Source organism: Eleutherodactylus coqui, chromosome 1 (genome assembly GCF_035609145.1).
Source record: "Eleutherodactylus coqui strain aEleCoq1 chromosome 1, aEleCoq1.hap1, whole genome shotgun sequence".
Taxonomy (NCBI): Eukaryota; Metazoa; Chordata; class Amphibia; order Anura; family Eleutherodactylidae; genus Eleutherodactylus; species Eleutherodactylus coqui.
The window spans coordinates 183,564,690-183,585,588 of NC_089837.1; the positions used below are offsets into that span (position 1 = coordinate 183,564,690).

Genomic DNA, 20,899 nt, shown 5'->3' on the forward strand with positions numbered 1-20,899 from the left:
ACTCCTATGGAAGTATTTGCAAGCTGTCCAAAAAAGGGAGTGAGAGGGAGTTTAACAACGGCTAGCACTGTTAAACACTGAAGCATTTAAAGTGGTTACAGTTGTTTTGCCGACCAAGGGATTTTGGGGCAGCCAACCGTGAAAAATCACGAAGGTAAGCCACAACGTGGTTGTGGCTATTCTTCGTTCATGCAATTTTGTTCTCCGTTAGCTGCAATTTTTAGCGCAGCTATCGGAATGTCAAAATGACACTCATGTGAAGGAGGCCTAAGACATAAGTAAGTTGTGATTAAAGGAAGTCTGTCAGCAGGACTGATCCCATTAAAGAGAATCTGACCGTCTGAACATGGTGTCTAAGCTGCAGGCAGCATTTAACACTTTCCAATCCAATTTTAAATTCAGGGTTTCCTAAAAGGCTTTCTCTTTTTGCTGTTATACAATGGTGCCATCTGTTGGCTAAAGCCAGTGTGTGCGCCAGAGAGGCTCCAACAGCGGAGTGGCTGGCAGTAGACGGTAAGAATACCCTGTCGGCCGTCTTCTGACATTGGAGCTGTACAAGCTTCAATCAGAATGTAGGAGGACGTCAGACAGTGGACTGGAAAGGGTTAAGAGTATAAGGAGTTGCTGAGCAGATTAGTATATACAGTTGCAATCAAAATTATTCAACCCCTATTGTTGCAGATTAGGTTTATTTGCCACATTAACCCTTTCCAATCCACTGTCTGACCTCTGAAGACATTATGATTTAAGGCTGTACAGCTTCGATGTTGGAAGACATCCGTCAGGGTTCTCTTACTGTATATTGCCAGCCTCTCTGCTGTCGGAGCCTATCCAACATGTCACCTCATGCAGTACTGGCTTTAGCCAGCATATATCACTGTTGTATAACGGCAGAAAAAGAGTAAGCCCCCTAGGAAAACCAGGATAGGAATTGGATTGGAAAGGGTTAAAGGTGTGTCTTATAGAGTGAAAAATAGGGTACTCAACATGTATGTTGAAAGATGCAAGTTAAGGCTGTTATCCTAATATCTCTGTGTACAGAATGCTGAGAAATGTATTCATACAGCATCTTTTTAAATATGCTATTTTTTCAATAAACCAAGCTTAAAAAAAAATCTGTAATTCACAGCAAAGACGTCAACCAAGGTCTTTTGACACAGTATGACTGTCGGATGCTGTAAAAAATGGCCTATATGAAAGTGGTCTTAGGACTGCACAGCGTATTAGCACATGAAACATTTTTATTCTTTTTTTTCGGACCATTCAAACTCCCTGCTATTGCGTGCAAATTTGAAGAAGTAAACAGAAAGATAAGTTCTGCCCTATCTTGCTCGCGCGTAATATTAACCAAGTGTGAGAAAGATAGGGCAAGTCCTATCTTTTCTCACCCATACTATTAACACATGAGAATACTGCTAGTGAAAACGAAGCCACTGAAAACAATGGTTTTCGTTTCGTCCTGTTACGGCCACATAACAGGACAAAATAACGCCCATCTGTTTAAGCCCGAAGTCCGAGCTAAAGACGCTTGTGTGAATGAATTAATTTAATTAGGTTTTTTGCTGTGTGAGTTCTGTCCATCTTGGACAGAACTCGTACATTGATTTACGCAGTTCTGATCACATAAGCGTGCCGGAATTGTGCAATCCGTGAGCAGGAAACAGAACACAGCATGTTCTACTTAACCACGGATATCCGCGACATAAGCCCATTGTTCTCTATGTTCGCAGATATACCCGCAGCCAATACGCTATTACATTATGCATGGGCTGTGGGTATCTGCGTCATCGCTGAGCGACGGTGCGCAGTATTATCTTGCGGCCATATACGGTGTCACGGCCGGACTCACAGCTGCAATCCGCTTCGGGGTTCCCGCAGCGTATTCCACCTACGGCTGTGTGAGCCTGGCCTAAGTAACGTTAGGTGATTAACCTGAAATCGTGCAATCCTGCCTTGTAGTGGAAGCAGGATCCGTCTGGAGGTGCACATAGCATTGCTCATGGTTAGTTCATGAATTATGTTTGCTGCTCCCCAAGAACTCAGGAATTTCCACTGCTCTGTAATTAAACAGAACACTATTATTTCCTTATTAGTAAATAGCGCCTTGGCAGCCTCCCAGACTACTGTGACAGTAACTTAAAGAAAAATTGGGAATGGCTTTTAATGTAGTCTAATTATAGGCACTGTCACCCCTCATAGAGGAAGATTAACACTATCTAATTATTCTCGCTTTAAATGTTTTAATTGTTTAAAATCCCTCATTCTCCATTTAGATTAAAGTTTAGTCAGGAGGAGCCATCACCAAATACTCTTATTCAAACTGTTCTTACTGTGTAGGCAAATGTTTGTAGTAAAATAATGATTTCAGATGTTTATCTTATGCTTTCTGTATATCAAGATTTTAACCCTTTGCAATCCAATTTTGGATTCAGGGTTTCCTAGGGGTTTTTCTCTTTCTGCCATTATACAATGGCACAGTCTGCTGGCTACAGCCAGTACTGTGGTATATGACATGCCGAAGAGGCCCCAGACAACAAAGCGGCCAGTAATCTACAGTAAGAATACCCTGCCGGACGTCTACCGACATCGGAGCTGTACAGCCTTCAATCAGACTGTCTGAAAACGTCAGACAGTGGATTGGAAAGGGTTAAAGTATTTTTATATTTAAAAACTTTTCTGGCTGGTGATGCTACAACAGTCAATACCAAAAAAATATGTTTTCTAAGACCACTTTCACATGGGTATGAAAATCTCGCACAAATATGAACCCTATTCTTTTGAGGCCGCAACAATCCCCAGTCACAACATGTCCTATCTTTGGGCTTTCCCTCGGAACTCATAACCCATTGTTTTCAGTGGGATAAGAAAACACATCACATGCCGTGTGAGATGCAAGTTTTCCCATTGAAAATAATGGGGAAACACTTGCCGATCCTCCGAAAGCCGAACCGGAGGATCGCAACCTCACCAAAGTGATGGGAGGCGTTTTTTACAGAACAGCAACTTGCATCCACCGGTACATCGCACCTGCACAAGCACAAGTTTCACTGCCCAGTATTGTGCTTTAGGAAGCCTAAAGGAGAGATCTAAACACTGACATTTTTGGAGTAGTCATGGGCAGAGAGGAGCACTTACATTGAAAGTAGAAAAGATTTAGGGGTCTCATTTCCTTAAAATCTATATATATAAAGGTAAAAGCCCTCACTGACTGACTCGCCACTAATTATCTAACTTCCTGGTGTCGTACAAGTGTGAAATTTGGCGGAAGAATTCTTTAGGTCCTAAATAGGAAAAGTAAAGGGATCACAACTAATTCAATGCTAAGTCCGAAAGTATTGGCACCCCCTGTGTAATGTACCTAATCTAATTCTGTAACTTCCCGGTGTGTACAAACATGAAATTTGTAGAAAGATAGTGACTACCTTTTAATATACAACCTGTTATCTAATAGAGGATGCTAGAGACTCTCTGGGAAGACTAAAAATCAACAGAGGGCAGGATAACGGGACAGACCAGAATGGAATATGATACATAAAATAGAGTTTGGACGGGGACGGGAGGGGAAGAGTAGAGAAAGACGGAAACATTAAAATCTTCTGATTATTTCCCTTTTTACATTTTATTATGTTTTTTTTGGTTTGCTTTTTGCTTTGTTTCTTTTTGCCTAATTTGAAATAAATATATTTATACGAAGATAATGGGAGGATTGAAAGTGGCGAGTGAGCCATAATATGGAGATACAAGTGTAATATGATTAGTATTTTCTTTCCCAAGGTGACAATGTTAGTTATATCTGTAAATGCAAAGTTCTTAAAAAAATATCATTGGATTGTTCCAAGATGTACTTTATTTCTGTATTTTTTTTAATTGTAATGAAAAAATGTTTACAAAAGCTCAAAATAAAAAAAATGTTTGGAAAAAAAACATGAAATTTGGCACGAGCATTCTTTAGGTCCTAAATAGGAAAAGTAAAAGGGTCACAACTTGATTATTCAATGCTAAGTGCAAAAGTATTGGCACCCCTATGTTAGGTCTCTAGGAGCTAAACGTAGCAGAAGAAAAGCTGAAGGGAACAGAATGCTTACTGAGTGCTGCAAGTGCTTTATTTTAGGGATCACTGGTAAGTCCTAGCAGTTAGGCCCCCTAGCAATCGCTAAGTGATTGCATATCTTAGTAATGCAACATCACTTAGTATTTTAGCCTAAATTGGGCAATTTCATTTTAAAGCATTTGTATGTACTAAATGTCTATCCCTTGAAAAGACTAATGTTTATTTTTGAGCAACATTATATTTTTTATATATTTTTATATCTTTATAGTTTGGAATTTACTTTGTTTTAGTTAAAAAAAATGTGGCAAAACATAAAAAAACTGAGAAAGTAGGCAAGTAAATGAGAAAAAAATCCTGTCAGGTTTGCAATAAATTATCCTACTATTATTTTATTAGACTCTAAAATCAATTTCTACCCAGAAGTCACTAATGTGAAAATAATAAATGGATTCCTATTAAGACTTCCGTGGAGACTGATAATAAACCTTAGAGAAGGCAATGACTCTAATTATTACAGAAGATCAATTTGTTAAATCCCAGGTAGGATTTTCACCATACACTAATGCTCCTTGCTTGTTTTTTGCATCAACTTATAACTGAAGAGTGGAGAATGATCTTTGCGTTAGAAGGAGTTTTCCAACATCACTGCTACAGCCATGCAGTGTTCCAGAGAAGTGTTGGTGTGCCTAGAGGTTGGTAAGGTGGGTGTTAGAGGGGCTGCACATCTGAGCTAGGAATTCCACTTTCCTGCTCCCTTCAGGGAGCAAGAAAGGGGAATCCTCACAGCCAAATTGCTCCATCTCTGGACGGAATCAAACAGTGCCTATAATGGAGTCCACAGAATTTATGCCCATCTGATGGATTTTGGACAAAATAAAAAGCACTGCATGCAGCAGAGGTTCCGACACAGATGTGAAACCACCCTTAACCGTTTTGTTATTTTATACCATTGGCAGCTTTTTTTAAAAGATTCTACAAGATAGGGGATAAATGTTTGATCACTGGGAGCCAAACTGCTGGGACCCCAACCAATCACTAACCCCCTCCGTTCTTCCTCACTCCACTACTGCGCTGCACAGGAGTTTGACTGGAGTGGTGGTCAAGCATGTGTGCTAGTGGTCCCTTCAAAGTCTATGTATCAGATAAAGATAGCCGACTACAGTACTCTGCAATCAGTGCCACAGACTTAGAGTAGCGGGGTGCATGCTTGATCACCATCGCATTCAAAAGCATATGCAATGAGAAGGAATAGGGGGATTCGTGAGCCCTGTTCTAGTGATCATATGGGATCCAGCGGTGCGGCCCGCAGCAACCAGACCTTATAATCAATGCTATGTCCCCCACCGATCAGACATCTACTTACAAAGGTACTCAACCGTTTTGTTGAATAACTTTGTAACAAGACTGCATTACTAAGGCTTCACGAACACTGACATGTGTCGCCCACGTATGATGCGTGTATTTTTCATGTGCGTAATACGTAGTATTAAAAACACATCGATTTTTATCAGGCCACTCACATTTGCGTTTTATTTCACATGCGTATTACACACTTTAAAAAAACTATAAGGCAGCCGTAGTGTTTTAAGCCCCATTTACACGCAACGATTATCGCTCAAAATTCGCTCAAACAATGGCTTTTGAGCAATAATCATTGCGTGTAAATGCTACCATCGTTTGCTTTACATCTGAACAATTATTTTTTGTTGAGTTTAAAATCCATCTTTCGGACGGAGAGCTGATAGCAGGGACCGCATGCTGTGATTATCCACGGGAGCGCTGATAACATTGTATTCAGCTGCAGTCCCGCGGCAGAACAGAAGGGCTTTAAACAGCTCTTGTAGCTTTAAACGGCTCCAAAGAACTGAGCAATGAAGCAGTTTATGTTCAACCACCTTATCCTTAAATTCAATGATTTATACATTGGCAAGGAGATGTAAGTGATGATGTCTAGAGATGGGCATTTTAGGATTACTGTATATTCTCCCTGGCATAACTGGCGAGGTAGGGAACAGGGCATGATAATGGCAATTGAGCACAGAGGCATGCAAGCTATAAAAATACATAAATGACTTCCTGGTGTAGCGAGCAACATAAGTGCTGTCTATAAATTCAGTGTAAAAAGTTAGGGAACTTGTGGAATACCCCGTATAGGATATATACTGCATTTATACCGGGGGTAAATCTATGTTATGCTAATGGACATGGTTATTTACTGATGTGTTTGAATAATGAACATGGAAGGATCACTGCTGAGATTTGATATAATTAGTCAATAGGAGCATTGATGACTATAGTGTGCACAATTCTCTACAGATACAATGCTGGCGGTGAATCTAAAACTCCAGAGTGACTTTCTGATGTTATATCTATATTTAAAAATAATCGTTAAATCCTGCAGTTCTCACACTGACCACTGACGTAATAATAGCCTGACACTTAGGCCTCCTGCAGACGGGCTCAAATTCCGCTGCAGGATTTCCCGCAGAATATCAGCCTGTGCACGCTGCCAAAAGATTGCATAAGATAATGCAGTCCTATGCACACAGCCGCGATTTGTCCGCGTGAAAACGCGCGGGAAATGCCCTATTTCTGTGCGGGCCTCGCAGAGACCCGAACAGAAATGTCACTAGTGACGCTCCGACTCCGCTCTGCGCATGCGTGAGCTGGGCAGCAGCCGGCAAATAGCAGAGAGAGGAGACGCTGAGAGCGGGTGCGGGTGAGCCACAGTGAATTATCGCAGTGGAATCTGACCCAGCCGTCTGCGGGAGGCCTTAGGGCTACTTCATGTGAAGAATAGCGCGATCAAGTCCCAGGCTTCAGATGCGTTTTCTCGTCCACTCACACGGCATATTAGCGAAAATGTACACTGTAGCGTGGGAATCCCTCAGTCGGCAAAAATTGACTTCTAATAGTTACATAGAGGCAGCTCTAATCAATTTGCAGCGTTGGACGCAGCCAGACTCCCTCCCTCTTCCTTTTTTTTCATCTCCCATAGAAGCAATGTGAATAGAAGTTATACACCAATTTATCGGCAAGAGCAGTTGGTCATACAGTCCCTACATCCGGCAAGATCAAGAATGAGAAGAGGTGACGTTAGTTTCTAGCTAATTGTGCAGCTTAACCCCTTGGTGACCAGCCTATAGTGTTTTTACATCCTGTTTTTCCTGTCTGTGTGTGAATAGAGATCGTGTGGTAATCCCCCTTCATAGCGGCTGCTGGCTGTTTCTTACAGCCGACCCCCAGTGGCAACAGCTCCGGTCAGCCGCACGGCTCATCAGAGTTGTTAACTCTAAATCCTCGGAACGATGTTCGGGGGTCCCGTAAGCCCCCTGCGATGAGATCGCAGGAAGCCATGAGGGTGTCATGGCAGCCGGGGGCCTTCTGAAAGGCCCAAGGGCTGTCATGGCAGAATGCCTGTGGTGTGGCCTGATAGATGCCTGCCATACTGCAGGAACGATCAAAGCATCACCAGTTCTTGTCCCCTCTGGGGACTAAAAAAAAAAGTAAAAATTAGATCAATAAAGTTTTACTTATTATTCTTCAACAAATATTTTATTGGATTTTTTTAACATGAAAAAAGAGAACATGTAAATTACCTATTGCAAATTTTACCCAGTGCATAGGGTGTAGAAAACACAATTTATAGTCGATAACTTTACTATAGACAATCAAGTAAGTCAACATATGGTTCACATTCCAATATATAATTCTAAAAAAAAGTAATAAAAGTTAAAAAACAACCCTTTTGTCATATTTATAATAAAGTAAACTAAATAATAAACTATAAATACGGATTTGGTACCGCTGCATCTATAAAAGTCTGATCTATCAAAGTAACACATTATATATCTCGCACGATGAACATCGTCAGAAAAATAAAATAAAGAACCCCAGGATGCGCTTTTTTGGTCATTCTGTCTCCAAGAAAACTGCAATAAAAAGATTAAAAAGTCGTATGTATTCCAAAGTGTTACCAACGCAAACTACAGGACGCCCCGCAAAATTGAGCCCTTGCTCAGCTATGTCGACAGAAAAATAGAATACTATTGCGTGCAGTAGATTGCGCAGAAAATAATTTAAAAAATTTAATAACTGTGAAAAAAATACAAGTAGTACAGCAAAAACAAAACAAAACAAGCCTTCATACAGCTACATCAATGGTTAAATAAAGGAGTCCGAGGGAAACAGGGGGGGATGGGAATACCAAACATTACTCTTTACTACAGAACCACCTTATCACGACGGATACTAGATTTGATCCACAAGGGATCACAGAAATGGTACAAAGGAGCAGGCCTCCCATGGTTACCCAGGGTGGGATCTTCCCCCAGTATCTGGACAACTGCTGGAGATGCCTGGTGGAGAGATGTACCTATATTCATATCTGGTGGTCCTGCCTCCTGATCGGTCCGTTATGGAGAAAGGTTGGCGCCCTTTATTCTTGGGTGTGTAGGGATGGGTTTCGGCTGACCCCAGAGCTGGCACTCCTTTCCATGGTTCCGGGCTCACTAGCACAAGCCAAGAGATCACTACTAAGGTTTTTTATCCTGGAGGTGCGTCAGCTGATCCCGTGAAAGTGGAAATCCACGACTGCGCCCTCTAGGGCACTGTGGCTGAAGGCCAGATGTGAAAGCACGCTAACACTCATCTGTTTTGTCCATCTCTGGTTTACATGTTCTAACTTTAAGGGCTCATGTCCACGGGGAAAATAGGATTTAGGATCCGCAGCGGATTTCCTGCATGCGGATCCGCACCCCATAGGGATGCATTGACCACCCGCGGGTACATAAATACCCGCGGATCGTCAATAAAAGTGATTTAAAAAAAAATGGAGCATGAAAAAATCTGGACCATGCTCCATTTTCATGCGGGTCTCCCGCGGGGACGGCTCCCGCGGGCTTCTATTGAAGCCTATGGAAGCCGTCCGGATCCGCGGGAGACCTAAAATAGGAATTTAAAGCATTTACTCACCCGCAGCGGACCGCGAAGCTCTTCTCTTCCTCACGGCCGCATCTCCCTTGCTTCGGCTCGGCGGATGTGCCCGGCGCATGCGCGCGGCACGTCGACGACGTGCCGGCGACGTGCCGCCGGCGTCAGGAATTCATCCGCCGGCCGAAAATGAAGATCCGGCCGTGAGGAACAGCTGACCTTCTCCGCCCGCGCCGGATAGGTAAATGCTTTTAAATTGCTATTTTCGGCGCTCATGTCCGCGGGGCAGGAGGGACCCGCTGCAGATTCTCCATGGAGAATCTGCAGCGGATCTGATTTTCCCCGTGGACATGAGGCCTAACCTTACAGCCTCATGTCCACGGGGAAAATCGGACCCGCTACGGATTCTACATGTAGAATCTGCAGCGGGTCCCTCCTGCCCCGCGGACATGAGCGCTGAAAAGAAAAATAAATGACAATAAACTCACCTCCCATCCGCTCCGTTTCTTCTCTTCGCGGCGGCGTCATCTTCTCTCGTCGCGGCCGGATCTTCATTCTTCGGCTCGGCGGATGTGCACGATGACGTCGGTGACGTGCCCCGCGCATGCGCCGGGCCGAAGCAAAATGATCCAGCCGCGGCTGAGAGAGGATGGCGCGGCGCCGAAGAGAAGAAACGGAGCGGGTAAGGCCTCATGTCCACGGGGAAAATCAAATCTGCTCCGGATTTGTAACGCGGATTTGGGCCGCGGATGCAGTGCGGATGAGCTTAAAATAGTATTTTATTGCATGCGGATGACACGCGGATGCGTTTTTTTTCACGCGTGTATGCACGCGGATGGCATTTTTGCATCTGCGCGTGAAAAAAAATGCAAGGCCACTGAAAAAGAAGCCAAACTTGTAATCCGCATGCAGATTTCACGCACCCAAATAAATGGCATTTAACACCCGCAGCGGATTTCCCGCACCCCATAGAGATCAATGGGGCCATCCGGAGCGTGATCCGCACCTAAATGGAGCATGTCCATTTTTTTTCATGCTCCATGATTTTTCTAATTCACATTTATTGACCATCCGCGGGTATTTAGCTACCCGCGGGTGGTCAATGCATTCCTATGGGGCGCGGATCCGCGCGCGGGTGATCCGCTGCGGATTTTAATTATTATTTTCCCCGTGGACATGAGGCCTAAGTAAAATGTGATTTTTGTGTCCCGCGGATCCGGACGGCTTCCATAGGCTTCAATAGAAGCCCGCGGGAGCCGTCCCCGCGGGAGACCCACATGAAAATGGAGCATGGTCCAGATTTTTTCATGCTCCATTTTTTTTTAAATCCCTTTTATTGACGATCCGCGGGTATTTATCTACCCGCGGGTGGTCAATGCATCCCTATGGGGTGCGGATCCGCGCGCGGGAGAAGAGTTAAAATCCGCTGCGGATTTTAATTCTTCTTTTCCCCGTGGACATGAGCCCTTAATGTAATCAGTTTCTATTTACATCAACACTTATTTGCACTTTTTTATATTTTCTGTTTCAGGACTCCAAATCAAATCCTGTAACGGTCCTCCCAGCTATCATGTCCCTTTTATAAATATGTGCGTCTTTTTAGGACCAATAATATTACAAAGCCCCAGCTGCGCCTGCACCGCTTGTAGCCACTACAGTAGTTTATGTTTTCTATGAATGTAGGGTTCTGTAAAGAGAAATGTACGCACTTTAAGTTTAGTGGCAGGATCTGAAGGGGTAAGTAGCAGGACACATGAGATAAGTAACTATATTTGTGTAGTAAAGGAGAACAGGACAATTTTAGTTACTGTCTTTAGTAAGTTGGTTATGGGCAACAAATGGATACACAGTCCAATGTGAAAGTTGCTGTTATCAGCAGTTTCTAAAGCATAATACTACAAGAGCTGGAGATATAATGTGCTGCACCTTAATTATTTATGTCTCTGCTACTTAACATTAATCTTTATTGATCCATTTTTCCTTTTGTGCTTTACAGTGCATGTCCATTAATTTTTTACATTACAGGAAGTGTGAGCTTTCGTTGGCCGTGGCAGATTATGCATCCACTTTTGGAATATGGAGCACAAATATGTCATTTAGTTGAAGCTGAGAAGAAGAATAGGATGGGATAGAGCGTTTAAAAATAAAATAATTGCCGTTTATTTATAGTCATCATTACCAGCCTTGTATGAGCTGGCATTGTTATGAGGAATCTTCTCAGCCCTTCTTGCTTCTATTTATGGTGGTAACTTCCTGGGGATCCACTCGGGAATTATCGCCATTTTGTCTCTTTTGGATGCCATGCTGTACACCAGATAAGCGCTGTTTATATATGTGAACATACTGTTTCAGGGCTGAATTATGTTTCTTTGTGAAGCCTATTAGCGTTAGAATTAAAGTACTTCAGTATGATGGAATAATCTCTGATGGAACTATACAGTACGTCATCATGACATTTCAAGGAACTTTTTCTCCCATCTATACTATATCTTTTTTTTCCCATCTGTACTTATTACAAGTCTGTAATAAGTCTGGGTCGTACAAAGCCAGAATTAGATGCCTGTAGAAGTCTATGGTACCCCTCTGCATATATATATAGAATCCAAGAGAAGAGCAAATTGTGCTGTCTTCAGTCACATGTGGCAAAGGTACTATATTCTCCCCTAGTGAGGCACTATATGGCCGCCTGCAGACGGCCGGGTCGGATGCGGTCCTGTGCCCCTGCAAAGGCCTGTGGCCTTACCCGCTTCCGGCGTCATCATTTTCCGCTAGGCGCCGGCTGCCGGTTAACCGGCGCATGCGCAGAGAGAAGCCAGCCCGACACTACTGACATTTCTGTGCGGGCCTCTACAAGACCCGCACAGAAATAGAACATGCCGCGATTTGTTTTCCGCGTGTGCTTTCATGTGTACAAGTCGCAGCTGTCTACCTACAATTGTTTTTTCAAATGCAATCCTATGGCAGCAGCCACGGGCGGAAATTCTGCAGGAAATACCGCTGCGGAATTTCCGCCTGTGTGCAGGGGACCTATGGCAGTGTCTACATGGTACGCAGATAGAGACCCCTTGTGTTAGTGTAAAGGTCCCGTATACATGATTCTGATATGTGCATGAAATCGTATGGATATATTTGTTGCGTGAAAGTTTTCATCTGGTCACATACATCAGGAGGAATTTATTATTCAATTTGTGTCAATTTTGGGCTTAGAAAGTCTTTTCTGCACTTGCCATTTTTTTTAAATTAGACTTCAATGAAACCAGTCTTAAATCCTCCTTCTGAGTTATTTGTTTAGCTCACTGTGGAGTAGATTTATGAAACTGCCTATCTGGTATTAATTAGTAAAAGAAAATATAGGTGATACATTCCTGACTCCAAATACAGCACAACAGGATTTATTTGTCAATGGTCCCTCTAAGATAGCTGCAATATAACTATGCAAATACCAGTAGATTACATTGCACTGTACAAATCTGAAAATATAAACAGTAGTATACATTGATAGCAAAATGAATATCTCAGGGCTGCTACAAATGGCAGTATTTTGCATCATTAATCGTAAGCCAAAACCAGGAGTGTCTCCAATACAATCTTCCCATTATGGGTTTTCTATGTAGTTTCCGCTCCTGGTTTTGCCTTACAAATACTGATGCAAAATACTGACCAGAATATGTACAGTAAGGCCTTAGTCAGACGGGCGTTTTCTCGCGCGATTTGTGGATCGCATGACGGATGCGCATCCGCAAATCGCGTGACTGGTACCCGAAAATCGCCCGAAAATCTGCTCCTAGCCGCGTTTCATTAGAAACGGGCCGGAGCTGTCCAGCGCATTGCATTCAATGGAGCCGGCAATACAGCCCGCTCCATTGAAAGCAATGCGCTACGGGCGAGTGTGGGATGAATTGTCGGGAAGGGCTTAAATATATAAGCCCTTCCCTGCAATTCATCCAGAAATGTGTTAAAATAAAAAATATATATATACTTACCTGCTCCCGGCAGCCGGAATTCCGCGCGGCCGGCCTGCAGTGGGTGTGAAGGGGGTGTGAGTCAGACTCAGCGCTGAGCCAATCAGGGGGCAGGTCTGACTCACACCCCCTTCACACCCACTGCAGGCCGGCCGCACGGAACTCCGGCTGCCAGGAGCAGGTGAGTATATATATATTTTTTATTTTAACACATTTCTGGATGAATTGCAGGGAAGGGCTTATATATTTAAGCCCTTCCTGACAATTCATCCCGCGCACTCCGGCAGCCCATTGCTTTCAATGGAGTCGGCTGTATTGCCGGCTCCATTGAATTCAATGCGCAAACATCGTTCTTCTCTGCCACAGCTGTTACAGCTGTGCAGAGAAGAATGATTTGTCTTCTATATGTTCTCAATGGGGTCGGCGCTGCTGCCGCCGGCCCCATTGAGTGCATATAGAGAAGAGAACAGGAATCGCAGATCGCAGATAGGTGCGATCTGCGATTTCTGTTCTATAATTTATCGGACGAGCGCATAAAAAGCGCTCATGTGTCCGATACCATTGCAAAGCAATGGTTTTAAAAAATCGCCAGACGCATGCGCATGCGCAAATCGCGGCAAAAAACGCCCGTCTGACTAAGGCCTAAGTGTGAAAATGGCTTAGAGTTTAAGCATATAGAGGCCTTGCCTGTACCAAGTATGCTAAAGGGCTCCAAAGTATAAGAATGTGGTCACATGGAAATGTGGCATGACCCTGTCGCCCTCTAATGTATGGTTGTTTATGGTTTCACCTTTCTAGATTTTTCCCAAGTTAGCTGTGCATGGTATAAGCATTCTGGAACACAAGGCCGGGTGACTGGCCAGCTAATTTTTAATGGGCATCCAGAGAGGATATTTAAAATCAGCTGCATACTGGAGTTCTTATGTCAGTCTGCCGAAAAGGGTGTAGAGGCAATTCCCAGCGCTAATTTTTGTCTGTTTTGTCGGGATTTTATTAGCAGGTTGTCACTAAGTTTGTTTTGCGTGGCGGTACCATGAAATGCTTTATAAAAAAGAAAGACATGAATTGGGTGTGACACTGGACATTCTTCTGGATATGAGGATGATAGAGGTACTAAAGAGTGGTGAGAGAGTGTTGGGAGAATTAGAAAAAGCTGAAGATTAATTTAATTGTTCCAGCTCTGGCAATCCAATAACTAGAGAAGGATGATTCCAATTATAAAACCATCCGATAAGGGTGAGGACATTATATGGATCATTCTAAATACCAACAGATGTGTGAAAGTATTCTGAGTGATGAGACAGGGCATGAGGTTCTGAGGTTCCAACACAGATGATGAAGCCATCAGATTTATAACTACGTTTAAGGGGCTTCTAATGTAAAGAAGGGGGTCTTGCAGCGCCACTGGGAGATTTTACTGATGGATCCCGACTTACAAGGGGTGGTAACATTGAACCCTTCAGTAATGTACAAGAGGGGAAGATCTTAGAGGGCCAGATTGTGAGGAGCCATTTTTCAGGACATAAATACATTACATGGTTGATAGCGGCAAGTGGACGTTTTTAAGTGTGAGGGATGCATAGTGTACCCCCTCTTGGAAGTTGGTGCAGCTTTTTCAAGCTCAGTTACTGGCTGTGTCAATAAGATCAAGCAATTTATTAATTGCAAATCTAGAGGGATTGTTTATGTGGCCACGTTTGGTTGCGGTATACAATATGTGGGATATCCGCCTGTGAATTTTGCTGCAGGAATTGACATAAGATATTCGACATAAGGGAGACACTTTGTGTCTTCATTTCAGGTACAGGAATGTAAAGTGATATTTTACCAGTATTCTGTGCTTTGGCAGATGCGTTCTCATGGAAGGTAAAAGGTGTTTTCCAGCAATCACACATAAAAATAAAAAAAGGATTCTATATATTGAGTGGACTCACCAACCAATATTGTTCTATGTAAGCAGAAATAAGATTAACTTTGCACATTGCTGATTTGTTCAGACATTTCTGCAACTATCCCATACATCTGAATGGGAACTGTAGCTATCCATGCACATTCTGCAGAAACTATCAGAGATGCTCAGACATTTCTGCAGCAGAGCTGCTGCATGTGACACTACAGACACATTGCAGTGGATTGCACTTGCCTTGGTATTTGTTCTTAGTTTTCCTTTTCTGCTTCTTACTGAAGTCTCTAAGTACTCTGTGATGTTTCTTCTTCTGTTTGATCCAATGTCCCATGCTTTTTCACAGGAGGCTGCATCAACAGTTTGAAAGCTATAAAGAACAAATCAGAAAAATAGGAGAGGACACTCATCGGTACCCTGGAGAACATAAGGATGATGCACCAACATGTGGGATCTGTCACAAAACAAAGTTTGCAGACGGCTGCGGACATTTATGCTCTTACTGTCGAACAAAATTCTGTGCCCGTTGTGGTGGTCGTGTTTCACTTCGGTCCAATAATGTAAGTCTGCTTTACTTAACACTTATTTTCTATATGTTTTGGAAAGAAAATGTAAGAGATGGACAAACACTACTGATATGAATTTGAATATACACCGGGCTGAGTAGTAGCTCTAGAGACGACCCCATGAACAAAAGTGGCGCTGTGTCCGGTGGTCTTCTAGAAAACTTCGTTGGCCGCCTTCTTTTTATTGATCATGGAGGAAGTAGGGGGTGTGACCTCCACTGATCACACATTGATAGACTATTATTGTTATGCTCTGGAAAATTCCTGTAACTACTTTAATTGATATGTATACCGTATATCCCTGAAAATAAGACCTACGCTGACAATAAGCCCTACCCTGATTTTCAGGGTGAGGGGGATTGAAGTATAACCCTCCCCCATAAATAAGCCCTAGCTACACTAGGTAAAAAAAACAAAACGGAATACTTACCGCTAAGCCAGTGTCTGTGTCCCCCGCTATGGTCCCCCCGGCGGTACGGCAGGCTGCTCTGTAATCTTCCCCGATGTCATCTCTCTTTGGTAAACAGGGCTTTGAATTCCCCCGTCTCCAGCAAGTAAGCGCTGTGATTGGATTGAGCGCCAGCCAATCACAGCCGGCGGTTAATCATTTACAGCCATTCAGTGAATAACATCTCTGAATGGTTGTGATTGGTTCATAAAGCGCCGGCTATAATTGGCTGGCGCGTGATCCAATCACAGCGCTTAGTTGCTGGAGGCGGGGAATTCAAAGCCCCGTTTACCAGAGAGATTTGACAGCGGGTAGGATTACAGAGCCCTCCATTCCCCAGAAAACAAGACACAGTGCCTCTTTGGGGGGCAAAATTGAATATAAGACAGTGTCTTATTTTTGGGGAAACATAGTAGTAGCCAGGTTATTATGAACAGGAAGACACTTGTGCAGATATTGCCAACAGGCAAAAAGAAGCCAAAAGGCGAATGAACTCAGGAAACTACCAATGTGTTTAGGGTAAGACATAAAGGGTTCAGGATGTGATCTGTGAGAAGATTGTGGGTGAAACCTTGGTGGGAGCATAGTCAAAACCATTGCATGTTTTCAGATAGTTTTCACACTTTTGTGAGCATCATAAAAAGCACAAGTCTACAACATATTGGCCCACATTTAATAATTTACGGCAGACTGAGTAAAGAAGAAAGTTGATTTTTTCCAATTCATCTTATTGCATGCACATAATAAATCTGCCATAAACTACATTTTCTTTGAAGACAACACCCCAATTTGGTAAGTTCTTTGAAAATGTTAGTAGTTTTAGGCTGGGTTCACACAGGGCAGATTTGTTGCGGTTTTGCCGCAGAAGAACTGCTTCTGCGGCAAAGCCGCTTCAGAGATTATTTTTGTCTTGCGTATTTCCGCGTGGAAAATCCACAAGCGTTTTTTTCCGCAGCGCTTTTTTACTTTTGCAGTGTATTTTGGTGCGGATTTTGCTGCATCCATAGAGGTCTATGGACAAAAAAGCGGTGTGGAAAAGTCAAAAGAATTGACATGCGGTGTCTTAAAAAACCGCGCCGCAGTTGCATTTCCGCTCTGCGGCAAAGCGGACAAAATCCGTCCTGTGAGAACAACTTTTTGCCCAAACTCATTTGCACTGCATTGCACGGTTTTGCATTGCATCGCAGCGGTTTTGCCACAGTGCGGATATGCAGCGGCAAGCCGTGGCAGAACCGCAGCAAATCCGCCCCGTCTGAACCCAGGCTTACAGCTAAAGTTTTGCACATTATCATTTGCAACATTTTAGCGGCACAGTTTATGGCAAAGCCTGGCATAAACTGTATAATAAATGTGGGCTAGTGCCAGTGGTGATAAATGACTTTTGGATACTGGAGGTGAACTAAGGGATTGTTAGACCTTACAGGCGAGCAGCCTTGTAACATCGTATTATATAAGAGAATCTGAAAAGGGTCAAGTCATTTCTCAACCTCAGAAAATACAGCACACTATATCCTACAATGTATGGGTATTGGCAAGGTTGCCCCAAAAAAGTATTATAGTGAGTGGGTCACTTAAATTATGTATTAAAAATGCATGAATGGGTGTCTGAACCCTGTAAAATGATTTGCGTCTAGGCCAGATTGTAAGTGGGGCACCAAAGAGATATAGACAAGATGCCTTCAGGCACTAAATACCATGACTGTGAGCATGTGGCTACTTTCAGCTTAATTGGCACATTGGTTCAAATAGAGCACATTCTTTAAATACAGTAAGTGTCCTCAACAAGAATTCTGGCTAGCCTCCAGTGGGTACAATAGAACCTGTTGATATATTGCCTACGGATCTTCTTTTTTCTATATTACATCTAGAAGATACGCTTAGAGCCCTTTTACACGCATGGATCCTGTGAAACTGGACGATAATAGTCGATGCAAACACTGCAAGCAACTGAAGGATGAATGATAATTCGTTTGCTTATCATTCATGATCCAGTTTATGCAGGCATAAAAATCAAATACTGAATGATCCGTGTAAACAGGAAGTTGTTCATCTATGAGCAACTGCCTGTTTACTCTAAATGGAGCTTCAATAGGGCTGCAGGGGTTAAAATGAACTAAAACATACTTATCCTTCTGAAGCAGCCCTGCTGTGGTCCTGATGGTTGTTGTGATAAGTGATGTCACAGGAACTTATCTGACAATCAGAGGCTGCCTTGTCACGTTCCTGAACCCCTGCCATCATGGCGATCAAGATGTGAGAGCTGATGGGAGGAGAATGAGCAGTTATGTTGCAGCCCCTCATTGGCTACAGAGGTCACCTGAGTTCCTGTGAGGTCACCTATCACAACAACCAACAGGACCACAGCAGGGCTGCAAACTGGATCCCGGAGCCGCAGAAGGATAAGTATGTTTCAGTTTATTATTTTAACCTCTATTGTAGCGGGGTTGTTCAGTAACCAGACAACCCCTTTAATAACTTAGCAAGTCCGCTACTAAATTGCTTTTTTATTATGTTAAAAGGTTTTTTATTTGCTGTTTACAAAATTTCTGGTAGTTCTCCAGTTAGCTGAACTTTACAGTGAATGTCCACTTCCTAATGTTATGTAGTTTTAAAGTCCACAATTGTGATGATTAGTTGTGTGATGTATCTTTTTGATAACCTGAGCTTAATTTTTCTAATGCAGAGCTTCACCATCCCTGCCTATATATACATAGTGTCATAGCAGAGATATGAATAGCCATCTGTGTGCAATGGCTGGGGATGCTAGTAGAGTGGAAACAGCCAAGTGGGCTGTGCTACACTATTTCCGTAGCTCCCATTTACTTTTGTGGGAGTTAATGAAACAGTGTAAATCACACCATTTGGCTCTTTCCATATGCCCAACCCCCTCCAGCCATTGTATATAGCAGGACTTGAGCCAGGAAAGTTTTCAAAATAGTTACAGGTCACAGAAGAGGGACCCACATTTATTAGACTTTTATTGCACATCCCGTGGATATGCTATAAAAGTCCAAAATAGGAATACCCCTTTAAACCACCCAATAGTCATCCTTAAAATGGAAAAAAACATCCCGAAAATGTAACTTTTTAAATAAACAGACTATTTTGGGATTATCTTTTCTTTCTTTTTCAGCAATATACCATAGTGGATAATAGTTTAGTAGTTTATACAACGGGTTGCTATAGATGCAGTGATACCAATTAACTTTGTTTTTTTGTTCTTTTAATTTTTTAAACACTAAAGCTTTAAATGAGAGGAAAACGTTTTTGCAATTTTTTTTCTGTAAAAACATTTAGATACCACGGTCAGCAGTAACTGCAGCATCCGTGGGATTAACCAGTATAGAGGAGGGATTATATAAGCAAGTACTCATTATTTCAGTCCTTTTTTTATTAAAAAAAGATCAGTGACAAAATATCTTACAATAAATATGCTCTCTGATTGATGGAAGGGGTTGATGACATGAAAAAAAATTCATGTCCCTCCTCCATGGGACAGGAAGATACATAGGAGAATCACAGATCTTTTCTGCTTCCAGCTTGTTTCGTCATCCCCCCCTCTACGCAGTGACCGAAAAGTGACAGCTATAGATTCAATATTCCAGAACTTAATTCAAACAGCTGTAACTTCGGTTCTATAAGTACAGACATACTAAGCCAAGAATCTTAAAATGATACCAAAGTCATGTCTGTAGCAGTAATAGAACCTGAGTAATAGAACAAGCAGAACTCATCTAAACTGTTTGGGGGGTTAAATGAATTACGCCAGTCTACCTGCAGCCGCAACTAGGTAGGGCATAGAAGTTTATTGTGTACCTATTATATGTGCAACTCAATAAAAAATAATAAACTGGATGCAGTAAGCTCCTAGGCTTCTTCCAGTGTGGCTGTACAGAGCCAAGCAATTATCTTCTAACTTTGTCTATGCTGAGGATTTGAATATCTGTATTTTAAAATGGAACTTAGGTTGCTACAAAGATATGTAAAGAAATTCATCAGCACAGAATTTTGGACCTATTTAGGTTAAAAAAAATGGACATTCACTTTAAGGTGTTAATTAGATTTTTCCTTGCTGAAGGAAAAAGTAATGGAACTAAGATGATTCTTCTTCTGTTCACTAATAATGCATTTTCTTAATTTAATTTAACCTTGACCTTTTATTTAGCTCAATAATACTTGCTTACCATTCATTTTCTATTTTTTTCTCTTTTTATTCTGCTTTCTTGGATGCTTTCCCAAAGGAGGACAAAGTGGTTAGAATCTTTTTCTTTCTTTTTTCTTGTGTATGATACAATGTTGGAATATTTTTCCAGACATTATGGTGCCAAATGCGTGGGTTTTGTTATTGTGTAGTTTTGACAATCATAGTGTTGCTGCTCTTCAATCACTCCTTCAGTAAATTATATTAGATGTAATTTGCATTGTAAATGACTTCTGTCAGGTAACCTATATTTATAGGTTAGGAGAAAACTACAGCTGTTCCTTTTATGAAAAGAGGATATAAATAGCCAAAGCTAATGTACGAAATAAGGAAATCTTGATTCTCCACCTCATATAAATCAAGTCGATGGCGTTTTTTTATACTTAGATCCTTGTTAATTGTTACTTTTGTTAATGCTAATTCATCTTACATACAGAAAATGTCCCTCCCCTACAATACTAGTAAAATTCCTTTTATATACATATATATATATATATATATATATATATATATATATATATATATATACACATATAATACACTAGCCTGGGTACCCAATACAGAACGCGTGCAAAACTAAATGTGATAACTATAACACAAAATCTGTTTGTTTGTGCCATATACAAATCCCCAGTTATGGTCCGATTTGAGTAAAATTTGTCATTTTTTGTTGCCAATAGCAAACAATCATAGCTCAGCTTACATTTATTATTCTGCTGAGTTAAAATGAAAGCTGTACTGTGATTGGTTACTATATATTATACTGCTGAGGTAAAATAAAAGCTGTGCTCCGATTGGTTGCTATAGGCAACAGTTTTCAATCCTCAGTGCAGAGA

At 42.0% G+C, this 20,899-nt stretch overlaps 1 protein-coding gene across 1 annotated transcript in view; it reads left to right on the forward strand.

The window, feature by feature from the left end:
- RIMS1 (regulating synaptic membrane exocytosis 1) overlaps positions 1-20,899 on the forward strand; it is a 363,560-nt gene that overhangs the window by 46,622 nt on the left and 296,039 nt on the right. The window contains exon 2 of the mRNA XM_066604485.1: positions 15,195-15,408. Within this exon, the coding sequence (XP_066460582.1) occupies positions 15,195-15,408 (214 nt within the window). The remainder of the gene's footprint in view (positions 1-15,194; positions 15,409-20,899) is intronic.